The sequence below is a fragment of the Candoia aspera genome, chromosome 4, assembly GCF_035149785.1.
Source record: "Candoia aspera isolate rCanAsp1 chromosome 4, rCanAsp1.hap2, whole genome shotgun sequence".
NCBI lineage: Eukaryota > Metazoa > Chordata > Lepidosauria > Squamata > Boidae > Candoia > Candoia aspera.
Genome location: NC_086156.1, coordinates 17,249,040 through 17,274,022, shown reverse-complemented (window position 1 = coordinate 17,274,022; position 24,983 = coordinate 17,249,040). Strand labels below are relative to the sequence as shown.

General features: G+C 37.0%; 1 protein-coding gene across 1 annotated transcript in view; it reads left to right on the top strand.

Annotated features, from left to right (window-relative positions):
* Positions 1–24,983, top strand: part of WAC (WW domain containing adaptor with coiled-coil) — a 40,884-nt gene that overhangs the window by 9,094 nt on the left and 6,807 nt on the right. Inside the window, exons 4-11 of the mRNA XM_063303487.1 lie at positions 7,678–7,784; positions 9,145–9,260; positions 9,347–9,459; positions 10,028–10,345; positions 16,003–16,248; positions 17,599–17,718; positions 22,361–22,509; positions 24,023–24,141. Coding sequence (XP_063159557.1) covers positions 7,678–7,784; positions 9,145–9,260; positions 9,347–9,459; positions 10,028–10,345; positions 16,003–16,248; positions 17,599–17,718; positions 22,361–22,509; positions 24,023–24,141 — 1,288 coding nt within the window. The remainder of the gene's footprint in view (positions 1–7,677; positions 7,785–9,144; positions 9,261–9,346; positions 9,460–10,027; positions 10,346–16,002; positions 16,249–17,598; positions 17,719–22,360; positions 22,510–24,022; positions 24,142–24,983) is intronic.

The window sequence follows — 24,983 nt, the reverse complement described above, 5'->3', positions numbered from 1 at the left end:
ATTGGCCGAAACACAAGTGATGGAGAACTTAGCTAGATCCTCACATAGCCTTGAGCTTGTTTATGTGTTTATGGCAGTGATAGTGAAATGAGAAAAAAAAAAAATCCGTAGCAATCATTATTACTTGACAATAACACCGAGCTATGGTGTTCTGAGCTTCATATGATCTATGCATCTGGATAGTACCAGTTTGTTTTAAGTTTACTATAGCATACTATTTTTGTTGTAATTGTTTACAACAGATTAAGAGTTGAATAGTGCTTCAGATCTCAAGGCATGAAGGTGCTTCAAAGCGTGTGGTGTGTGAATATAATACCAGTGGTATCTCCTTAAAACAGCTGCATCTTTTTCCTACAAGTACTTCCTGCATATTCCTAGCACATCCAGAATGTTGATTAGCCCTGATACAAGTTTCAATTGAATTTTTTTAGCTTTCTGTTCTTCGTTGGTTGGTTTCTAATCCCTTTTTTATAACCTGTGCTTCCTATAAACATGTACAGACTAAAAAATGGGCAGCAGCTCTTGTAGCAGGAAGCTTCCTGTGTCCTCAAACAGCCATTTTGATTTTATTCTGTGTTCCGGAATAAAAGGTAACCTGATGCTCAGATAACTGTCATAGCATGGAAGCAGCACTATGGCTACCTGATATAGAACTTGAATATATACTGTGACTTCTCCCACAATAGTTCATCACTTTGGTATCAGCTCTTTGAAAAATGTGATTGATGTTGGGTGGGGGTTAGAAAACCTGGACTTTGAGGTATTAATAGCCCTACAAGAAGAGATGGTGCTGCTGTTGCTGCGTAAGTAATACATGCACAGTTTGATTGATTACATGCCATCAAGTCATTGTTGACTCCTAGCAACCACATAGATAGATTTTCTCCATGACGATCTGTCCCTAACCTTGTCCTCCATGTCTTCCAACAGTGTACTCATCCCCCCTGAAACTGAGTCCATCCACATTGCTGCTGGTCATCCTCTTTCCTTCACCTTTCCCAGTGTTAGATCTTCTGTAGAGGGCTAGGTCTTTGCATAATGTGTCTGAAGTTGGATAATTTGAGCCTGGTCATTTGTGCCTCAAGTGAAAACCCTGGGCTGATTTGTATGTTGATCCATTTGTTCATTTTCTTCGCTGAATAAGTGGCATTCTGTGTGGACAGATAAGCCTGAATTTAGTTGTACACTCATTCTCTGTCATGGAGTATACATCTGGGAGAGAGATGGCAGCCATAGTATTAAATGAAACACATCATTGTTGAGCTTGCACGTTTTTCCAAGAGAAAGTACTTGTATATAAATAATGTTATGGTTATCTTTATTCACTACTATTAACCTAAGCAAAAAGGAAAAGCAGTCCTTCAGGTTTCCATCTTTAATATTTTTTTCCATTTTAAAGCAGGTTAGTATTGATATCAGAATATTTTCAAGAGAATTCTTCATTAGTTTTGGCATTCTTGAGATGAATCAGTTGGACAGCTCTCATTCCTTTTACTAGGGTGCTCAGATGCTTGTTTCATAGTGTAAAAAACACAGCAGAATGGTCAGCAATGCAGCCCCTCTCCAGATGTCTTATATCTGATCCCAAAATTAAATGTTCTTTTTAATGTTAAACCCTTATCTCAAATCTTACGTTGTCAGAATCTCATGAGGTGTAGAAGAGAATTCTGAAATTTTGTGAGATTTGTCAGTCTCACAAATTTTCAGCTATTTTAAAATATTTTAGGAGGTTCTTGTACTATCTTGTACTATCACTTCTGGAATGTGTCAACTTCTGCAGTTTAAATTATGAGATAGAAATAAAATTAAAACTGAATAACTGAATTAATTTGTGAGATAAAACTGATAGTTTTACTCCAACTGCTATCATCTGACATTTTTAAACATTGATTTATATAACACATCTACAAAATATTCTTAATTTCAATCTCAGTACGAGTTGGAAGCTGAATAAGAGCAAAAAATACAGACAATACAAATAAATGCAAATAGCCATAACTGGAATATGAGCCTGAGTTTGTATTGGCTAACCAACATTCAGAATTGGATGGTGATATTTTAGTTGTTTGTATCACTTGACTGCTTTTGAAAACATTAACCATGGTATTTTTCTGGCCTGCCTTGCAGGGTTGGGGCAGATACTGCATAATATATTGATTGTTCTGGTCCGTTCTGTTGGGTTGCACCCATAAACAGATATAACAAGATCAGAAATAATCATTACCAAATCAGGGCTATCTTCTTTACATGAGAAGTTCATCCAGCTGAGAGTTAACCAGTACATTTAGGCAGTAATCTTTTGCCAGGATCTGTTCTGTCCCTTATGTTTATTAATTACATGAAATCATTGGGATGGGCCATCAGGACTTTTAGAGTGAGGTGTCAGTAATATGTTAATGACACTTGTTTCTCTTGCTCCAGTAGAGTCACCCATTGGCTGAGGAAGTGGCCAGTATTTTTCAGTATTATTAGTAATTGCTCCAATGTTTATGATATGATTGTTGGGTTCTTCTTAAATTTAAAGTGTACTGCTTTAATGGTTACATTTTTAGTAGAATCTGAGAACCCACATTTCATAAAAGCTCTTCCTGTTATCTATAATGGTTCTCAGACTTTGCTCATTTCAGGGTTGGTGCAAACAGAATTGCCTTGTGAATAAAATAATGCAAGTCTTTATTCTTGAAAGAAAAAAAGTTGATAGTAATCTATGAGGAATAACCTGGTTCTATACTGCGAATTAGAATTTAGCAACTTCAGCCAGATTCATACTTGGCAGTTTTAGGGCTAGTTATATTAGTATGGAAGTTGCTTGAGATGAATTCTGTCTGTAGTCAATTTTTTTGTGCCTGCAGTTTGATGATTTTGAAGAATTTGAGTGAGTGATCAAGACATCACATTCTAGGTTATAGAGAGTTCTACTTTTTCCTGAATACTGGAATTTTGAGCATATGCTCTTCAGGTAGAAGTGTGGTAACTGTTTACATAAAGGCTGTGCTTTTCCAGGCAGATCTCAGATACTAGATTTTATACTCCAAAGGAAAAGTTAAATGGGAAATGTTACTACTTGATGAAATTTGATACTATTTTACAAGGCTGATTTAATGCAGATGAAGCAGTGTTCTGTAGATAGTGGTTTTTAAATGTTTAAATCAGTGCTTCCCAAACTTTTTCCTTTATTATCCAAACTGCTTATCAGAAAGTTCTTTTACCCAATGTAGGTAAAACGCTCTAAGTCAATTTAAATGGTTCGTATGTTGTTACCCAAAGAAAAAACGCTTTTACCTAATTTTGGGTAATATACTCAGGTCTGGGAAGCACTGGCTTAAATGAATATGCCTGGCAAAGTTCTTTCCCAGTGCCTGGAGGCTGTGGATTTGGATGGGGGATAACAGGCTTCGGCTCAACCCTCCCAAAACAAAGTGGCTGTGGGTTTTGAGACATCCCCCCCCCCAAAAAAAACGTGGAGATTTTCTGTTTTTCATTCTACATGGGGCTACACTTCCCCAGGCAGAGTCAGTGCACAATGTGGGGGTCCTTCTGGACTCTCAACTCCTGCTGAAAGAGCAGGTAGCAGCCATGGCTAGGAAGACTTTTGAAAAGATTTGTCTTGTACAACAATTGTGCCTGTTCCTGGACCAAGAAGCTTTTCCCATGGTGACTTATGCCTCCTGTCTGGATTACTCTAAAGCACTTTACATGGGACTGCCCTTGAAGAGCATTTGGAAGCTGCAGCGCATTTGGAAGGCAGTGGCATGGGCAATTCTTGCGTTCCAAGCTATGCTCATGTAACATTGCTGCTCTTTGAGCTGCTCTGGCTCCCAGTGGGCTTCTAGATGCGATTCAGGGTGCTGGTTATCACCTCTAAAGCTGTACATAGGATTGGATCAAACTATTTTCAGAACTGCCTGCCTTTGCTTCCCCACCAGAACTGATAGGGTATGCTCTGCATCCCTTCTATCAAGCAGTGTCATCTTGCTGGACCCAGGAGTCATGCCTTCTCTGTTACAGTGCATGCTCTGTGGATCAGAATACCTTTAAAGATCTGAATAGGCCTATTAGCCTTTTGTAAGGCTTTAACAATGTGGCTGCTCCCCCAGGCATTTGGTCTCTGCTGGTTAGTTGGTCTTTATTCTTTTTTTGTAATTGGATTTTTTTCTGTGATCTTGGAAATTTGTTACTTGGATTGTTGATTTTTCTTGTTTTTAATCCTTGTATGCCACCCCAGTCATTGCCATGAGATGGGCAGCTACAAAAATTGTACAAATAAGTATGTACATAAATAATAGAAACACTAGAGAACAATATACCTGATGGAGAGTAATGTCATTGTGAGATTAAAATATTGCGGGACATATTCATACTAGTAGCAAACTAACATTATATTCAACTTGTGTTTAAATAGCGTGTTGCTGTTAAGCAGGACTCTTCCTTAATAGTCATGTTCCAAAAAAAACTTGATGCTTGTCCTTCAATCAGTGATTTCAGAATTGGTTGTTCAGAAGAGCTGTAAAATTGCATTTAGGATTAACTAGTGGCAAGAAAGTTCATAGTAATAAGATTTCTGAAAAGGAATGGGTTCTTTGGTATTCAAGGATTTTAATTCTAGATAAATCTATGATAAAAATCTATTTAAGGTGCCCAAGTACAATATATATTTAAAATCAAATCTAATTAAAATTGATCAATACCACAAGAAATAACTATCAAAACATTAGAAAATAAAATCTTGAACTCCGTAAGAGAAACTGTATTCGAATTATACTTTAGTATTTTGAAGAAATAATTCAGGATTAATTCTTAAATATGCTATAGAATTATGACAATTTTATTTACATATATATATATATATATATATATATAGTGTGTGTGTGTGTGTGTATAATTATGCAAACAGTAATATTAAAGTTAGTTTCAAACAATTCAAGATTCAGAAAAATTCATTGCTACTTGCTACTTCTCTATCTATCTATCTATCAGATTTTCTATCAACCGCCCATCTTTCCCAAAAAGGGGACTCTGGGCAGTTACCTAATCTTTATGTAACCACGTTGGTAGGTTCTGCCATCTTCTGCTTTTTCCTCATTGGAATGGTGTAAGTTGTGCTTTTGCTTTCTCTGTTGTTTAGGAATTCCCATCTATCATGAGCTTTTTTTTTTTTTACTTTAGCTTTTTTTGCCATGGAATGCTAGTTATTATAGTGAGTGCTGTTCTGGGTTGTCTCGTTTACTTTTTCTACTGAATGCCCAGATTCTGTTTCTTCTGCAAGACCTTTGAGTTTTTTTTCTGATTTCCAGCAGAGCAAAATATCTTCTGTATTGCTTTTTGGATGTCACTTTCATCTATTGGCCTTTCCTCTTTATCATCTTTATGTAGAGTTACTTTCCATATCATGTCATATTGTAGATCTCCTTTTGTCCAAATGGTAACTTTTCATCCTTTCTTGAGAGTGAATTGTGATTCCTTGCTGCTCTAGTTCTCTTGAGTTGTTTCTTCAAACACTGTTATGGGCTTGCACTTGCTACAGACATATGCAAGAATGTTTTCAAGCAAGAATACCAGTGCACCACGAACACTGCAAACACAACTGAGTTATATCCATGCATCTTTATTTCTGTTCCTTAAAGCACCAGCAATAGGAAGGCTTTTATTTCTCCAGTTAGCTGAGTATATATTATCTACTTACTGGAAGCATTTAATAGGGACATCCCCCTTACATTCCTGCCAAATGTTGCTGCCAAACTATTGTTATTGCTCTCTGACATTTGGGGCTTTGTCCCTGCCTCTGCTTTGTATTCAGTTCTTAGCCAAGTTTCTTATAACTAAATTTTATCCACTTCTGTGAATTGGATGCTGAAGCTGAAAATTATAGAGTCATGTATGGCTCTCAGACCATTTTTTGTGGGTCTGTGTGTGTGTGTGTTTTGTGTGCAGTTTTATTTGTCTTTTCTTCCTCCTCTTCCTCTTCCTCCTCCATCTCCTGTGTTTATTAACCATGCCAGCCATTTTGTGAATAAACAAGACTTCCATAGTGACATCCAGCAGCCAAAATAGTTGACAATTTCTATGCTTGGGAAAAGAATGTAGATACTTGCTTTATGCTGCAGAAACAAAAACAACTTGTGTTTTGAGAAAAAGTTTTAAAAATGAGCAACTTATATTTATAGTATATCTAAATAAAAACAATAAATGTAGATGTGCTACTCTGTCCTAGTAAATTCTATACTGAATGTCACAAACCTAAATTTAAGGTTTTTATTGTGGCAGAATGAATGCCTAGAAACTTCTATAACTCTTCCTATTACGAAATTGGATAAACAGATCCCTACAAAGATATAAACAGATATTAACTGCTATTTTAAGATCTCTGTTGAGAAAAAACGGAATGGGAGGCAGGTTGAAAGCAATTGAAACATAGAGGGTGGCCATATGGTTAGGGAAGTACCTGCCTTGAAGTTAAAAAACAAAAACTTTCAAGTCACATGGGCATGTTATAAGGAGCCAGGAGAGGCTAAAATGCAAGTTTAGTATTTTTCTTCATCTAAGACCTGGATGCAGTTATAGCACTTTATATCTTGGGTGGTTGGGAATCTCAGTAGAGCAACAGGAAAATAGGTTATTTTTCTATCTCCAATCTTCCTCTATTCTTGAAAATCCTGGCGACCATTATATGATTATGTGGGTATCTTGGTGACTAAAGTGTTTCACATTTTTTCTGGGAAGGATGCCAACTGGATCTAGTGTTGTAAGCAAGGTGTTTGAAGTTGTTGTGCCTGAGTAAATGGACAGGATTCTCTGCAGAATAAGCACTGCAACCTGTGTCTAGAACCCATGTCCTTCTTGACTCATTCAGGCAGCCAGGCAGGGTGTGGTGTTTGGATCAGGAAAATTGTCACTGCTTTTCTGAGGGATGGAATAGTTTAAAAGTGGATAGTTGTGTTCCCCGTCTTGAAGAAACTTCCTCTGGATCCAGCTGTTTTTGATAGTCTCCAACTTTTCCTTTTCTGGGAATGTTGTTGAGAAAGGGATGGTGATTCAACTTCAGAGAGTGCTAGAGGACACAGATTATCTAGATCTCTGCCAGTCAAGATTTAAATTAAATTTAAATAGGATGAAATGGCATTGGTCACTTCGGTGGATTATTTTCCTCAGGACCTGAGTGGGAGTAGTCGTCTCCTAATCTTAATAGGACCTCTCAGCAATTATCAATACCATCAAACATGGTATCTCATTGGACTGCCTGTGAGGGCTGGGAGTTGGGAGGGAGGGAGGGATGGATAGAAACTTTCACTGTGAACTTCATGGCTCTGTTATACTTTGGCATAGTTCTCAAATAATCTTTTAAAATGCTAGTTTTATTCACGTGGTAGAAATTTTGAACTCTGTTCTGACTGAACTTTTTTACTGGGGCAGTAAGCTAAACATTTTGCTAAACATTTTTTTACATACATAATATTTTATCAAATTGATCAATTTATATTTCAGTTCAAAAACTATTTTTTTCTTTAGAACATTCATAGCTGTATTTGTTTAGTGGAAAATTGGTGTTAAATAGTGTGTGCGTATGTGTGTATGCAAGAGAGCAAGAGAGAGATGGTGGGTTGGTCTATCTGAATCAAGATAAATCAAAGTATCTTGAACTTCAATAATTGAGAAATAATACAAACCATTGTTTTCTAGGGACCAGTTATTCTCCACAAGAGAACTCTCATAACCACAGTGCTCTTCATAGCTCAAATTCACATTCTTCTAATCCTAGCAATAATCCAAGCAAAACATCTGATGCAGTAAGTACTAATACTGAATTTGCCTAACTTAGTTTGTTTTTTTATATGTTTGCATACACTTTACTTCCCTTTTCAAGAAATCAGGTTGAAATTCTGGATAATTACAGTTAGTTGAAATCAAGCAAACAAAACTGTACATACTATGTTCTAGGGAACTTCTGTTCTAGATAAATTCACTATTTCAGTCCAAAACACATTATGCAAAGTTTTAAAATGGCAGATTGGATAGCATTGTATCTGCACTAATTCAATTCTCTCAAGTGAACCTAAATTCTCCTTTTACTATTTGAAAGCTGTTCAATTATGTTATTCTCCAGTTTCTAAATCTGTCCATCCATCCATCCTTCCATCCGATTTATATGGCCACCCATCTCAACAAGCTAAAATAAAACAATTATAAATGTTACAAAAGTTAAAATACACAGTGGCCAAGCAACATCAACCCAAATCACTAGCATAACTAAGAAACTAGCCCCTGAACACCCTTGGGGCCCCAGGCCCGGATATAGAACCAACTCTGCAGGGTATTACAAAAGGCCAGCAGAGTTGGGGCCATCCTGATCTCCAGAGGTAGGATGTTCCACATGCTGGGCGCTACAGCAGAAAAGGCATGTCTTCTAGGTCCTACCAACTGACTTTTTTTGGCCAACGGGACCTGAAGCATGCCCATCCTGCCTGACTGGATCAGATGGGTAGAATTAACTGGGGAGAGATGGTCCCTCAAGTAACCTGGTCCTAAGCCATGAAGGGCTTTAACAACCAGCACCTTAAATTGCACCTGGAAGCACACTGGCATGCAGTGCAGCTCACAGAGTAGTGGTGTTACATGTGCTGAATAACTGACGCAATTTACTGCCCATGCCGCTGCATTCTGCACCAGTTGAAGCTTCTGAATGCTCTTCGGGGGCATCCCCATGTAGATCGCATTACAGTAGTTCAGACGAGAGGTCACAAAAGCATGAATGACAGTGAATAGGGCCCCCTGGTCCAGGAATGGGCACAGCTGACGTACAACTGAAGGTGTGCAAAGGCCCTCCTAGTCACAGCTGCCACCTGCTCTTCAAGCAGGAGCTGTGAGTCCAGGAGGACCCCCAGATTACTCACTGGGTCTGTCGGAGGCAGTGCCACCCATTCAGGTCCAAAAATAGAAGGTTCCTGGCACCAGAAGGTCCAAACACCCAAAGCCACTCAGTCTTGCTTGGGTTGAGCCGAAACCTGTTAAAAGTTATAGTATAAAATACTTTGTGTTTTACTTACTTTTTTTAAAGGAATATTTTCAGTGAAATGTATGTTAATGTTCAAAACTGAAAAGATGCTATTTCTATAATCCATCAGGTTGATTGCAATTTTTCTTTTTAAGTCTTATGATTCTGCAGATGACTGGTCTGAGCACATTAGTTCTTCTGGCAAAAAATATTACTATAACTGCCGAACAGAAGTTTCACAGTGGGAAAAACCAAAAGAATGGCTTGAAAGGTAAATAATTAATATAGATGTAAATTGTAAAATAGTAAACTTACCATGATGTTTAATTTTGATTAATTTATTTATTTTTACACCAGAGAGCAGAGACAAAAAGAAGCAAGCAAAATGTCTGTCAACAGTTTTCCAAAAGATAGAGATTACAGAAGAGAGGTGATGCAAGCGACTGCTGCTAGCGGGTTTGCTAGTGGAAGTATGTCTGTTTAATTAATTACAGTAATATTCCTGTGCATGTTTGCTTTGAAAAGTTTTTTCTTCAGTTGACCACATCTTATAAATACGTCAAGCTTTAATTTGTGTGTCTTCCCCCTGCCCCAACATTTAATCTAATACAGGCAGTGAAATAGTTTAGGTGATTAATTTGATGACTATACATATATGTATATCAACTAAAGAAAACAAAGCTTTTTTATTTCATTTGTATTACTTTACTATGATAGTAGTGACAGATACATTCAGTTCCAATACAAATTATATAGATTTTTAAAAGTTGAAATACTGAATTTCAGGTTCTCAGAAATATTCATAGAGATGCAGTCTTGTGCTGAAATTTCTTCAGTGTTTGTTGACAATGAAGATGATGCAAAAGTTCATTTTGATTTAAAGCATTGCATTTAATTACTTTTTTAAAAACGGTATTGCAGTTGTACACGAATATCTGTTGGTGCTGGAATAGGAAAAAAATGAGTAAATGCAGTATGTTAACTAGAGCTCTAACTTGGTATTTTCTGTTTCTCATTTCAACATTGTGAATGATAAAGTGGAAGAGAAGCATTCCAGTGATGCCGCTAATATGCTCCCACAGAATATTTTGTCTCAGACAAGCAGACATAATGACAGAGACTACAGACTGCCAAGAACAGAGACTCACAGTAGTTCTACCCCAGTACAACACCCCATCAAAACAGTGGTTCACCCTTCTACTACTCCAAGTTCTGTTCCTCCTAGTCCATTTTCTCTACAGTCAGATCATCAGCCAAAGAAATCATTTGATGCAAATGGGGCATCTTCCTTATCAAAACTGCCTACGCCCACTTCTTCCATCCCTTCACAAAAAACAGAGAGAAAAAGTTTGTCAGGTGTGTATTAATCTTCTTATTTTGTGTTGAGTATGGGGACTGGAACATGTATCTTTAAAACAATAGTCTGCTCTGTCAAGAAACCTGAAGTTTTCTGTTTACAACAAACTGTGCTTCTGTGTGTGTGTTCTAGCTCAGAGTGTAGTAGTAAAGCTCATATTGCTGAATTCATTAACTTCTAGAGGTTTCAATATAGAGGTGTTTTGTATGAGCAAACTACTTCTGTGCATTCCATTTCCCCAGTCTGTTCATGTGCTATCATACGATGTTTCAAAGGATATCTTAGTTTTCAAGACACATCTTTAGGTATATGGAGTTTTGTGGAAGGGTGATTAAGAAAAATCATATAATTGGAGTCTCTGTCCCTAGATCATGATACTTTGAGTTTGCTATTACGAATTTCATGTGCTGCATTGATTTACTGGCCGAGTGATTATTACAGTTTTAGTGTTACTAAAATAATGAAAAAGATTTAGGCTGGTATTGCACATATTTCAGTTCCTAAATTTTGTCCCCCTTTCATTCTCTGGGATATCAACATTTCCGGAAACTGTAATTCCAGTTTTGTATCGTAAACTTGTGGAATAGTGCAAAAGCTCACTAATAGAGTATATTCTTTGGTTGCAGAAAGTTCCAGATTCTTTTCCTTCCATCTTTAGACCCACAACTGAAACCTTGGGTTGATACTGCAAGTTGGGGAGGACAGTCCAGAGCTAAATAGACTTAATAGTCTGACTTTGTATAAGACCGTTCATAGTTCCTATCTCCAAAGCCAAAATCTTTTGTTTCTGCATTACGTCCTGCTAGACAACCCTGTGACCTGTTGGGTCATCCTTTGAGAGAAAGGTAGTGCAGTCTGATGTGACCAGGATGAACATTAAATTTTAGGTTAACCGTATGTTTTTTTACCCCAATGCTGGAGAGTCCCATGATCATCTAAGAAGAGTTTATATCTTAAACAGAAAAATAATTATAGTGGCAAACAAACTTCAATAATAAGTCACTATTTACTTACCTAAACAGATAAACAAAATGACCATGGGCAGGCAGAAAAGCAGAGGGAGTGGGAGTGACTTCCAACTTCCTGCTGGCTTCTCCATTGATTTTGCTTGTGGGCAGCTGGCAGGGAGTGTCGGAAAACATGATCACCTGACTGTGGGGATGCAGCAGCAGCCACAACTTTGCAAATAAAACTGGTCTGAACATCGTGGAAATTTCAATTCCACAGGAGTAATGGGTCCAGAATTTTTTTCACATTCTTTAAATTAGCAGATTTTAGGTACCTTGATTCAAAAATTGTTGCAGTATAATGCACCATTTGGGCTAACTTAAGGGGACAAATAGATAAACACAATGAGAGTTTTAGTAATATATAGATAGATATGTTCGTAACTGAGAACTTTGTCTCGTATTATCTTGGTTCTATTTTGAAAACTTGTTTTTAAATATGTTAGATGATTCTAGTAAATGGAAGTTGTCTGTGTTTTGACATTTGTAAATGTGTTGAAGTTTCAGCTGTTTCTAATAATGATAGTATTTTTACATTATCATGTAAACTGCAACTTGTTTTCCAGTAGAGAGTACATGAGAACAAGGAGTTCAGATTTACTATCTCTTGAATATACCAAGATATGAAGCCATTGTTAATGATTGGCTTCATATCCTGCCTTGTTCAGAAACCATTAATCTTACTTTTCTGTTTGTAGCAGGAAACTAGTTAACTGAAGCCTTCACTGCTAAGTGAGTGGCTCTCATGTAGTGGAAATAAGGTGGCTAAATGCAGAGGGACAATATGACAGGTTTTTGTCTATGCGTTTCTGTAATTAGTTTGTAACAGAATTATAAAGTGAGGTGAAAGGTCTCCTGTGCAAGCACCGAGTCATGTCTGACCCTTTGGGGGGATGCTGCTTTCGCAACGTTTTCTTGGCAGACTATAGTGGGTGGTTCGCCATTGCCTTCCTCAGTCGTCACCTTCCCCAGCAAGCTGGGTGCTCATTTTACTGACCTCAGAAGGATGGAAGGCTGAGTTGACCTGAGCCGGCTACCTGAGAATCCAGCTTCCGCTGGGATCGAATTCGGTCGTGGGGAGAGTTTCGGTTTCAATACTGATGCCTACCACTTTGCGCTACACAAGGCTCTGTTTCAAGCTTTAGAGTGTTTATTGTCTTTAGCAATTTCTTTCCCCAGAGGAATAGTTTTATCCCGTGACTGTGAGGCCACAAGTGGATCTTAAAAAAGTTTTGCCCTTTTTAGTTCTGAGGAACAATCTGGCAGCTTGTTGAGTAGAGGGAGTAGGGACAAACCTGTGTGCTTCAGAAAAAAAAGGGGGGGGGGAATTGGAATATTGAAAAGAAGAAAAGGGGGTGGGTCAGAAAGAAAGGGAATGGTGGCATCATCTGCTTTGTGTTCTTATCCTGCCCACCATTCGTTTCAACCCTATCTATCATTGGTACTCTGCCAATGTATTTCCCCCAATAAGGCTCTTGACAGCAGAATGATATGCCTTTCCCTGATTGGTTGGAGTTCCAGGATAAAGTTGCTATTTCTGTGCATTACCCATATTTATTAACAGGTTATTGAACAATTCTATTAAGTAATTTGATTTTACAATAAGCCTAAGCACCAACCTTGTATCTTTTTATTTTGATAAAATTTGTTATGGGCATTTTTTACTACCTGTATTTCTGGAGCCTCAGCAGTTCGTTACTTTGCTCTTAATGATTAACTTCCCTTTCCTGATACCTGAGCCTGAGTATTGAAATCGTAAAAAAAAAAAATTAAAGATCTTAACAATAGTAAAAGATAATACAAAATAAGATTAAGAGAAAAAAGCAAAATAAAGAGAAGAGAAATAGAAAAAAATAGAAAGTGCAGAAAATAGAAAAGAAAAGAAAAAGATATTTAAGGAAGTGACTATCTTCTTTGCAGCAGTTACAAACAGACTTAATATTACTCCTCCCCCTTTGAAATTACATTACATAGATCTATCTATTCTTCCCATATCCAACCCTTTTCAATCAGTAAATCCCAAAACTATTAACTCAGTTCTATCCTTTTCCAGCAAAAAGTCTAATTATTAGTTTCCAGTATTTTGTAAAAGTACTTACTGTCTTATCCGTGATCAAACAAGTCAATTTTGTATTCCTTTCTCTTAACGTAGTATTCTGGCATTATTAATCCTTAACTTGACATTAAGATGTTGTCGAAGAACCTGATCACCATCCATCCTCCCATCCTAATGTTTTTCAAAGGTTTCAACAGGCCTCTCCTTACTATTTTCACCAAGTTGTTCTATAAATACTTTTGGTCTCAAACAAGATTCTTTCTTTTGTAAATCCAGTAGTAATCCATTATCTGCATAATTTTTCATCTCTTAATATTTGTATTTCCTCTCTGTTGATTATTTCTATTTTATTTTCTAAAATTTCCACCTTGAGTTTAATTTGTTTTACCTCTCCACTCAGTTGTCCTGCAGATTCTTCAAAATCATTTTTATCTCTTATCTCTTTTAAATGATGCATTCACAGAGGCAGTTATTGATGCTGTTATTGTAGCTGTAACATTCTTTCCCAATTCCTCAAAGATCCTTTGGAATGCTTCAATTTCACTACTTTTCTAATGGCCATTTCAATTCACAAAGAGAAAATAAAGGAGGGACTTCACTCCCTTTCTGTAAATCGTTAAGTCTTTAGCCCCATTCAGCACACCCTAGTTCTGTAGTCAGATAGTCTTTAGCAACTTTCCCTTACCTTTTATTTTGTAAAGCTGTCAGTCATTCCCAATTAGTCCAAATAAAACTCTTTCCCATGGAGGTGTATATTAGCTGTTTACTTGTTTTAAAAATACTTTAAAATCAGTTACTCAAAATTCAACTGTCCCATCAGTCTTTCTCAAACTTTCTTAATTTAAACTCTTGGCAAGTTTTTTGCTTTTAATTAGTTTTCAATCCTTTAAAGTGTTCCTTTGCTCTTATCTTTAATCTAGGATAAAGGATCGCTCATTGATGGCTTGATTGCTCTGCTGATTGAAGATCTTTCTTTAACTTTGAAAAAATTGTCTTCCAAATGTGTTTAAGAAAGTGGGGCTTTTGCAAACCCAATGTCCTTGCTGTCTCTCCCATGGCCCCTGGTGCTCAGACTCACAAGAAGCCCACAGAACTTCAGATCTTGTGAGTCTTGTGAGAAGCAGACTTTCAGAGCACAACTGGGCAATCTCCTGGCCTCTCCTTATCCAGAGAGGTGCCGTTGACCCGGGCTTAACGCCGGCCGCCCATGGAGGCACATCAGTCTGCCATTTTTCCCCTACCCAGCCTGAGTATACCGAAAGTGATACAGAACTTTTGAGGCCAGATTGTTAATGCAGGAGTGCTCTTCTAGCCTTAGAGTAAGGGGATATTGGTTCTGTCCTGTGAAATTAGAACATAAAAATTCCTGGGATTATAGGATTGCAGTCTTTTTTCTTTTCTTTTCGCCAAACAGTGCCACTAGCTTAATTTCTGATTTATGTAGGCCTCATCCAATCAGTGTCCATTTTCAGGCAAATAAATGTTTATACTAGAAATACTTCCATAATTAACTTGAAAACTGACTGATGTTTGTATAGTACTAAGTTGATTTTTAGAGATTATGTTTTAAGTATCAGTACTGCTTGATCATTGATTGGATATTTTTAAAATTCCAGCATTGTGACAACAGTAATACTAAGAATTAAATTTATTTATTTATTTCTATCTGCCTTTATTATTTTTACAAATTTAATAAATTTATTATTGGTTTTTAAAGAGCCTTGACCCTTTGTAACTGTTTAATTTAGTGCCATTTTTATCCTATACAGCACAGACATGAAATGCATTGGATATTTACTTCCTTTAAGCATGTTTTTAAAAAGACACAGTATTAATCATAGTTTGATACGTTTGCCGCCCATATCATTTTTATATGATTAATGTTTTCTGTATTTACTCACTATTGTGGAGTCATGCTTAGAGATTTTAAAAAAAAACTTTTAATGTAAGCAGATACTCTTTTATAACAAGCATTACATCTGAATAAAACCAAGAAGTTTATGTTTTCAAAACAGGCAAAAGAGCAAAATATTCACCCAATAAAATAAAGATTTGTTCATATCTTTATGTATTCTGAAAGCTTTGATACTATCTGATCAAACTTCTGTTCTGAATCAGTTGGTGATTCTGTGTATGGATGTTGCTCTTCCTTGATGCTACCATTCAAATTACATTGTTGTTGCTTTCTGCTTGTATAATTCACTGTCATCCAATGGGTGTTGCATGTTAAATTTTACCCTGTAGCATTATTCTCTTCAGTCAACTACTTTGGGAAATGGAAGTTCAGTTATATAATAATTTTAGAATAAGTAGAAAGAAAACTGATAATCTGTCAAAATATTTTTATATACCTGCTCCCCCCAGAGCATTATTTCCTTTCACAGTGTTCAGATGAGATGCTCAAGAGGGAGCAGAAGACACACAAATGGTGGCAGGAGGTCATGTTTCAAGGAAGCAATTTTATTTCCTTAAAGCCCATCTCCTGATGATATCTTAGGAAGGGGTGGGATTCAATTTCCAGTCTTCCTGTAACTGATGTATGGTATGTGACAGCAGTGTCTTGGGAAAAAGCAACTTTTTTTTTCGTCTTCAGAATCTTTGTCCATGGACAAGTCTCTATCCCACTCATGTACAACTCCGTCTACATCATCTGCTTCTGGATTAAATCTACCTTCTGCACCAGCTTCATCTGCTTCTACTGTTCCTGTTTCACCTGTCTCACAATCACCAGTTCCTCCATTACTTCAGGACCCCAGTCTCCTTCGACAGTTACTACCTGCTCTTCAAGCTACCTTGCAGCTTAATAATTCTAGCGTAGATATATCCAAAATAAATGAAGGTAGGTCATTTTTTAAAAGTAATTATTCAAATGTATTGATTGGGAAATTCCACTTTTATAAGAAGATACGGTATTAAAAATGGAGTAAGGTTAGTATATTGTAAGAAATTTGTAAAAGACAGTTTATATTTAATTATATTCTGTATTTATTTCTTAAGGTAGAGCTCTCTATAATAACTGGAAACAGGTGCTGAACCCAGTATCTCCAAAGAAATTGTGGGAAAGGGAGCAGAAACTTGTAGTTGAATCCTACTTTTGATTCACTTGCAGAAAACACCTCTTCCTGTTTTTTCCTTCTTAAAGATTTACTGTCCATCTTAGAACATAAGAATGGGCAAGGGTCTATGTATAGCCACTATTTTGTTTCTCACAGTTGCTAACCAGATGCTTCCAGTAAAGCTGTACTGCTCTCCCACTTTTGTACCCCACAACTGGTATTTGGAGGCATGGTGTCACTAACTTAGTCGTAACATTGAGTCCTCAAGACTATTAGCTTCTTGATAGGCCTGTCTCTATGAACCTATCTAATAACTTTTTAAAGCCATCCAAGCTGGTAGCCCTCACCATGTATTTTAATGAATTCAGTAGATTAACTAATACATTGTGTGCTTAATTAATGTGTTGCACATTATTTGCCTGTTTTGCATATCCTTCTGATCAATGTCATTGGATGAACCTAGATGACAGAAAAAAATTATTCCTGTCCATTTTATGCATGCATGATTTTTTACACCTTGATCATTTTCTCTTTGGTCACCTTTTTTCCAAGCTAAAAGATTCCCAAATGTTTTTTTTTCCTCATAGGGTGTTGGGATTATTTTGTTAATTGATTTCTGTACTCAGAGTATGACTGAGAGCATATGGCTTTAAGATAGTCCAGAGAGAAGCATTTGTAACTGAGACTCAGGAAGTGTGGAAATACTACCTATGTATTATTTTCTTTCTTTACAAACACCCTATTCCTTCACTGATGTTACAAGGCAAATATAGGGGTAGGAGCCTCATGTCTCTGATGTGTGGATCTGTCTTTGCTAAAACCAGGTCTAGTTTTTTAAACTTGGAGTTACAGAATGCTCTGTGCACTTCCTTTATACAGTGGGTTGTTTGAAATCAGTTTAATAGAAAGCTTGGTCATGAAATAGAATTTTAGATAATGAAAAGTTGATACCAATATTTTTATTTCATAAATTAAGAGATTGCAATTATACTGTAATTGAATTGAATTCATTGAATTCAGTAGGGCTTATTTCTGAGAACAGATATAGGTAGTCCTCAGTTAACAAATGTATAAAACACTAACGTGCTTCAGTTTAGGGAACAATGCTCTGATAATCTCTATTTGTATATTAGTTCTTACAGCTGCTGTGACACAAGCTTCTCTGCAGTCTATACTTCATAAAATTCTCACTGCCGGACCATCTTTTAATATAAGTTCCCTGATTACTCAAGCAACACAGCTTTCCACGCAAGGTAATTTGGAAGCTTCTTGTTGCGTCTTTGTGAAGGTGCCTTGTATTTCATGAGAGTTTGACTAATGAACTATAACTAGCAAAATAATGAAAAGTTACTTTCCAAAGAAACTGTGCTTGTGTCTGTGTATGTTCATCTGAGGCAAGTTGTGGGAGGTGATAAATCTGAATGCTTGTATGCCATCCAGTATAAATATATTCAGTCATGGAAAGGATGAAATTGTAAGAATTTGTGAGATGATTTTGTCCAGTGATTGCCCTGCTAATTATCTACTGACAGCTAAATTGCCATTTGCTAAATTGTTTGGCTAGATTTGCATTTGTGGTTATATTATTACCTTTTAACATATTTTAGTTGTTTCACATAGTATTTTGATAGGGGACACTTATAATAAAACTAATAATAAGCAGAGCGTCAGCTTGGTGTAAAGGTCCAGGCTAGAAACCAGGAGACTGAATTCTAGTCCTGCCTTAGGCACAAAGCCAGCCGGGTGACTTGGGCTAGTCATATGTTCTTAGCCCTAGGAAGAAGGTAGTAGCAAACTACTTCTGAAAATGTTGCCAAGAAAACTTCATGGACTTGCCCAGATGATTGCCAGGAATCAAGACTGACTCAAAGGCATACAATGTTGTTGTTGTTTTTAACCCAAGATCAGTAGTTCTGCTTTGTGCTAAAGTACTTCAAGTTTCATGTAACTTCCCATTTGTCTTGTTGAATGTTTAACAATTAGGAGTAAAATAAATGCAAGGAATTAAGCAGGCCACAAGATGGCTCTGGTTCGCTACAAATGCCTCGTTCTTTGTCCCCAAATTACCTTTAAAGAGAGTTGTTAGGTATTTCAAATTAACGTTACCAAGTACAAGACAATTTCTAGAGAAGACCATGTCCTCATACACTTTATTCACGAATAAAAGAAACTTCCATAATTTTGGGTAAGAAATAATAATAAGATAAGAATAAGAACATTAGACTTCAAAGCTTGACTTAGCACCACGTGGAAAACATATTAATCCTCGTGCAATTTCCTGGTTATTTGTTTTGCCTATTTCTACTAGAAATAGGGTACTCTGGAAACAGGTGTTCCTTTTGCTTCAGTTACCTGGACTATTCCAACTGTTAATTGGAGGCTGTAGAATACTGCCCCCCTGCTTTTCTCAGCCTCAATTCACAGCTTCTGAAGTTCTGCCTCTAGTTTTAAAAGGACCAGACTTTTTCTAAGAGGGAAGGGTTGAGTAATCTCTGTGTGTCCAACAGCCATACCTGCTTGCGAGGATGTGGATCGCCTGACTTGGGTCTGCATAATAGGTGTATTCTTGGCTATCATTAGAAATCCACTTAACATTCAAATCAAGGCTTGCTCTGTAGGTGTAATGGGCTGTGTGAGTAACCATGAGAGACAGGAGGAAGAGCCGCAGCCTAGACAACAGTCTGATAAACAAAATCTGAGTCTAAAGCAGGAATGTAATTTGAGTAAGCATCTCAGATTTGACCCTCTGTAGTTTTCTGGAATGTAAAAGACAGGGAGGGGAGAAGCGCATTCCGACTTGCAATATTCTGTTACTGTAACCTTATAATAGTAGTACTAGCATTCATAATTTTGGTGTCTTGGTCTGGATTACCTTGAAGGGCTGACAGTATGTGAAAAGATACCTATTCAGTCATATATGCAACCTGGTGATTGCCACTTAAAGTAAAGTTACTGTTTATGCACTACAGAAAATACATATGTATTTTCAGATTCATCTAGTACATTGGATTGGGTAGCTTTTATTACATTAATCTATAATCTATAACAACATACAGGTAGTCCTTGCTTAATGATGGCAATCCCAGCAGTCCCTGTTGCCATCATTAAGTGAGGATCACCAGTTGTTAAGCTAGGACCTCACATGACCACAACTTGTGACTTCCTGCTCGCTTCCCACAAGCAGAGTTAATTGGGAAGCTGGCAGGAAGTTGCAGATCTTGGGCAGCTTGCAGACAGGCTGGTGGGCACATGAATACCATGGAGTGAGGCAGGATGTGGGGGAGTTGCTGCAGCAAGTGTGTGCAGGGAGGGGTTGTTCCTGTGCCGGCTGGGGAGGGAGTGCTGTGGAATGAGCACATGCAACGGAGTACGAGATCCCTGGAAACTGTGAGCTCCTTGGGAGAAAAAGCGTCAGGAGCGACTTGCAACCTTCCCTGTCAGCTTCCCCATTGACTTTGCTTGTGGGAAGCTGGCAAGGAAGGTTGCAGATGGTGATCATGTGACTGCAGGGTGCTGTGACCATTGCAAGTGTGAGCCGGTTGCCAAGCGTGATCATGTGACTGGTGGTGCTGCAACGGCTGGAACTTTGAGGACCAGTTGTAAGTACCACTCGTTCAGCACCATCACACCTTTGAACAGTTGCTGGATGATTGTTCATTAACTAAGGACTACCTGTATACTATATGCAACAGTATTAACAATATAATATAACCTCAAGATTAGTAACCATGATAGTAAAAAATAAAGAGTTCTGGAAAGTCACATTATAAATAGGATAACTCCAAAATATTTTGACTTTATTGTTTAAAGGTTTCCTCCTTGCTATTTTGGCAAAAGAAGCACATACGCCCCTCCCCAAAGTGTAATTCAAATGTGGACAAACACAACAATGATCTATTGCTGCAAATCAGTTGTAGATTTATCCTTCTAGTGTTGTATGACCATTCTTTTACTCAGCCCCTATGCCTGAAAAATCCATAATTCTGCATGTTTTCATAGATACAAATACTAGGAATATAGCCATTTTTAACACAGAAAAATTGATTCAGAGTCTTATCTATCCTATTTATTTCAATCCTGAGTGTGGCAGCAGTAGGTTCAACCATGTGAATTAATGTTTCAACTGCTAAGTAACATGTCCATCTTTTAGGCAATTACACTAGCATATATAAAAGATTGTATCTGATTTATGTTAAGTAATTTTCTTTGCATTAATCTCATTTTAAGATAATAAAAAATTAATTATTATAAAGTGATTCTCCACAGGTTTGCCAGGGCATTCAAGCTCATTGCTCCAGAGATCACATAATTACTATTAGTTTCATCAACTTCCTTAAAAAGACTTAACTTTAGAAGTCATAATTAATTTCTCCAAAATTACAAACTATTGTGAGACTTAAGGAGCAATAATAACATCTGCACAAATTAGACCAAATAACAAATTCTTCAGTTCAATAAAATGGTAAGAAGCACTCTGAGAGGTAAATCAGATTTGTTCAATTTGACAAGAATGTTAAAATAGCTTCCACAGAGCTGGGTTGATGCATAGTAGTAGTAATATGAGAGGTCCATCTTAATCCCCCATAAAAAAAATCCACTCTAGTTAAACCTGGATTATCCAATAGCGTAAGATTTTTATAAATAAATGGGTCAGTATTTTCCATATATATCTTGTAGCATTAAGTACAGGAATCCCAGTACTTGCCAGGATTTCAGGGGGTCAAATAATAACTGAAGTGGAGCCCAAAGAGCTGAATTCTGAGGTCCCTTATTCCAGCTAGTGATCAAAGACAAAATGTGATAAGCCTGAAAGTATGGAAGTTAAATCTGCCTTCCCAGCAGGTAATTGTAATTTGCACAGTGAAAATCTGACAGAAAACTTGCCAAATAAATGTATTCTGTTTCCTGTAAGTGTGTTTACAATAATGTGATGGAATAAATACAGGAAAGCTTCTCAAAAGCCTTGGAATTAAATACATCTTAATCACATTTATCTCACCCCAAATGGTGTATTTTATAGTGATTTTATAATTTTGTGGTAATTTTAATAATCATTTTATCTTTTATAATGATCTTATTTAATCATTGTTTTTACCTCGTTGTATGCCGCCCAGTCGCCTTGTGTGAGATGGGCAGCCATATAAATGTGGGAAATAAATAAATACTCAACAGTAATGTTTGGTTTGCATCAGAACTAGAGATAAATTCAGATTTACCAGTTGAGAAGGGTTCCTGAAAATTCTTAGATTAAGATAAACAGAGGAGGCAGAATGCAACCTAAAGCCCCCATTTTAACACCTCCCCTCAGCCCCATGCTGAGCTGACCATGATCTTGCCTTTTTTCCACTCTCCTCTCCAGCTCTTCTGCCCAGAACATACATATTTCAAGTCTGTGCCCAGATTTAACATACTCTTTGGTCTTGGCACAGACTGCTTATGGCTCACTGTTTTGGACACAGAATGTTTTGTGTGTCTGTACTTTCTATATATGGTTAGTTAACTTACAGTATGTATGCAAGGAGAAGTTTGATATTTATATATTGTGTGTGGTATTTAGTTTTTTAGGTTAAAGCTATGGAATTGGCTCCCATAGAAAGCTAATCATAGATCAGAGCATGCGTTTGTTTGCTTATTTATTTATTTGCTGCAATTTATGTGCTTAAAGGAATATATTATTCCTAGATATTACTTAATATACTGCACAAAAAGCTGTTGTGTGCCTTGTCAATGTAAGATTTTCATTCTTTAATTCAGTAATACCTGCTTGGACCTCATTCATTTTAGTGACAGTAGTAACTTTATTTATAAGCTTGCCAGACTTAGCTGTCATAAAAATACTGTTCCTTTAAAAATACTCAATAGGCTTTTGTAATGCTGTCATGATTTTATTCACAGCTCAGCCATCTAATCAGTCCCCAATGTCTTTAACATCGGATGCTTCATCACCAAGATCATATGTGTCTCCAAGAATAAGCACGCCTCAGACTAACACAGTTCCTTTGAAACCTTTGATTAGTACACCTCCTGTATCATCACAGCCAAAGGTAAGTTTTTAATGAGCTGTGAGAATGAAACTACATGTTTATTGCCAGTCTCCAGTGTTTCCATAGAATCATAGAATTGAAAGGTCAATGCAGGATCCACTAGAGCATCTCTGAGAGGTGATCATCCAGCCTTTCTTGTGAAAACTTCCATCAAAGGAGAAGCCACCATTTCATGTAGCACTTTTCCATTGGCTAACAGCTTACTGTACATGCAGGAAATTCCTCCTGATATCTAACCTAAACCTTCTAGTTTTGATCCATTGGTTCTGGTCCTACCCTCCGAGGGAAATAGGGAAGAAATCTACTCCTTCTTCTGTGTGACAGCCCTTCATATAGTTGAAGTCTGCTATCCTCTCAGAATTTTCTTTTGTAATCTAAACATACCACATCCTTTAACTGTGCCTCAGAGTAGCTCTCCTCCAAATATGTTCCAATTTGTAACTGTTCTTTTTGAACTATGGTTCCCAGAATTGGACACGGTAAGCCAAGTGTGTCTGACCAGAGTAAAGTAGAACGGAATAATTACTTCCCATAATCAGAACTCTGTGCTCTGGTTAATGAACTCCAAGATAGCATTTCTCTTTTTGCGGCTGCATCACGTGCTGGCTCACACGTTGTGGTTGAAAAGAACACCCAGAACCCTGTGTACTACTGCCAAGCTAGGTCTTCCACATTGTATACTTGTGCCTTTAATTTTCTCTACCCCAATGCAGGACTTTACATTTCTCTCTGTTAAATTACATCCTGTTCATTTCAGCCCATTGTGTCCAGATTTTTGAAGTCTCTCCCTTCCCAATAAAGTCTCACCATTATATCATCTGCAAATTTTAAGCATTCTCTCAACATTCAGTTGATAACCATTTTAGTGCTTTCAATATTGTAATGTTTCTTGTATCAAATCAAAGACTTGAATGTTTTAAGGGATTTCCCCCTCCCCAGGTAATCTTAAATGTGTTAATTGGTTTCTGAAGGAAGAAAAAACTAGCTTTATTAATTCTTGTGTGTGTTCCTATGTGTGTGTTATTGGTTTGATTTTTAACACCAGTAACAAAATATGTAGTCCTGTGTCTGGCATTTGAATAGCTGACCTGTTGGCAAGGTTGTTATATATACTCCTGCTGGCTGGTTTTTGTGTTCATGGAGGTTCCCTAGCTGGGATTGACTCACCGATGATTCAGACCAAATAGAAGGTTTTAATTGGTGATTGAATATTCACAAGATCCTAAGGCCCTTGTATTCCCAGTATACCCCAAAAGGGACCTAAATAGATACCTTGCCATAGCAAAGCAAGAGGTCATAGTGATAAAAATTCAGCCTTAGAATCTTGCTGTATTTCTTACGATTGCTTTATAAGAATGTGAGGGAGAACATCTCTATATGTTTTGTGCTTGTTATTCATTTAGCTAATAGTCACAGTATCATATAACAGTAGGGTTTATTTTATTCTGGCATAAGTATTGATGAGGGACAGCCTGTTGGTTATAGCTATTTGAACAAATGTTTTGAACTTCAGGTTACTACTTCAGGTATTAAGCAAGGACCAGTTTTACAGTCAGCATCTCAACAGCCTGTGATTGCTGACAAACCACAAGGTCATGAACCTGCTTCTCCTCGAAGTCTTCAGCGTTCAAGGTAAATTTAAATTAGTTAAGTATTGATTTCATTGGGCATTGTTCTAGAAATATTGATTATATTTTATACTCGTTTTGAACATCATGCTTTTGCATCTTCACATATCTTATGCAGGGCTTTTAAATTAAAATTTGGATTATACATTACAAAGAATAACTGTGGATCTCATATTTCCTTATTTTAACTGGGTCACTCTGTTTATTAGAAGAAATATCTCTTCTGCAAACTACAAATTTGATTGCTAAATTTGCAATTTAACCACCAGTATCTCTTAATGTTTTTCTTAGATAGTGGAAGTTGGCTGGAAGAACACAAGGGTTTTAGTAAGCTGGGCCTGAACAAATGCATTTGCCTAAGTGCTGTGCACAGTTGTGTATTAGACATTTGGATTCTTTTGAACCAGAAACATTTTCAGCTTTGAGAACAAATATTGCTGATTGTTAAATACAGATTGAAAGCACACAGTATTTGAGTTACTGAATTTATAAGAACAATTACAAGAATCATTTCAGTTGTTTCCAAGTTATAGAATAAATTAAATGTTCAGATTCCACTTTTATTGGAACAACTACATAGCTGGAGATACCAGGGAGCTATGTAAGACTTGAAACATGCTAGAAGAAGGGTTTTTCCCCCATTCCCTCGATTTTTATGAAAATAATTCCCATCACCTTCATTCTATAGTAAACTGGGTCTAAAGTAACTCATGAACACAAACTTTGTTGTACAACCTAGGAGACAATTTGACTTAAATACATTTCAGAGAAGCTGAAAATCTCTAAGCCACAAGTTTTACCTTCTCCCACCTCTTTCTCAGAGGGAGAAGGTGGATGCTGGAGTTA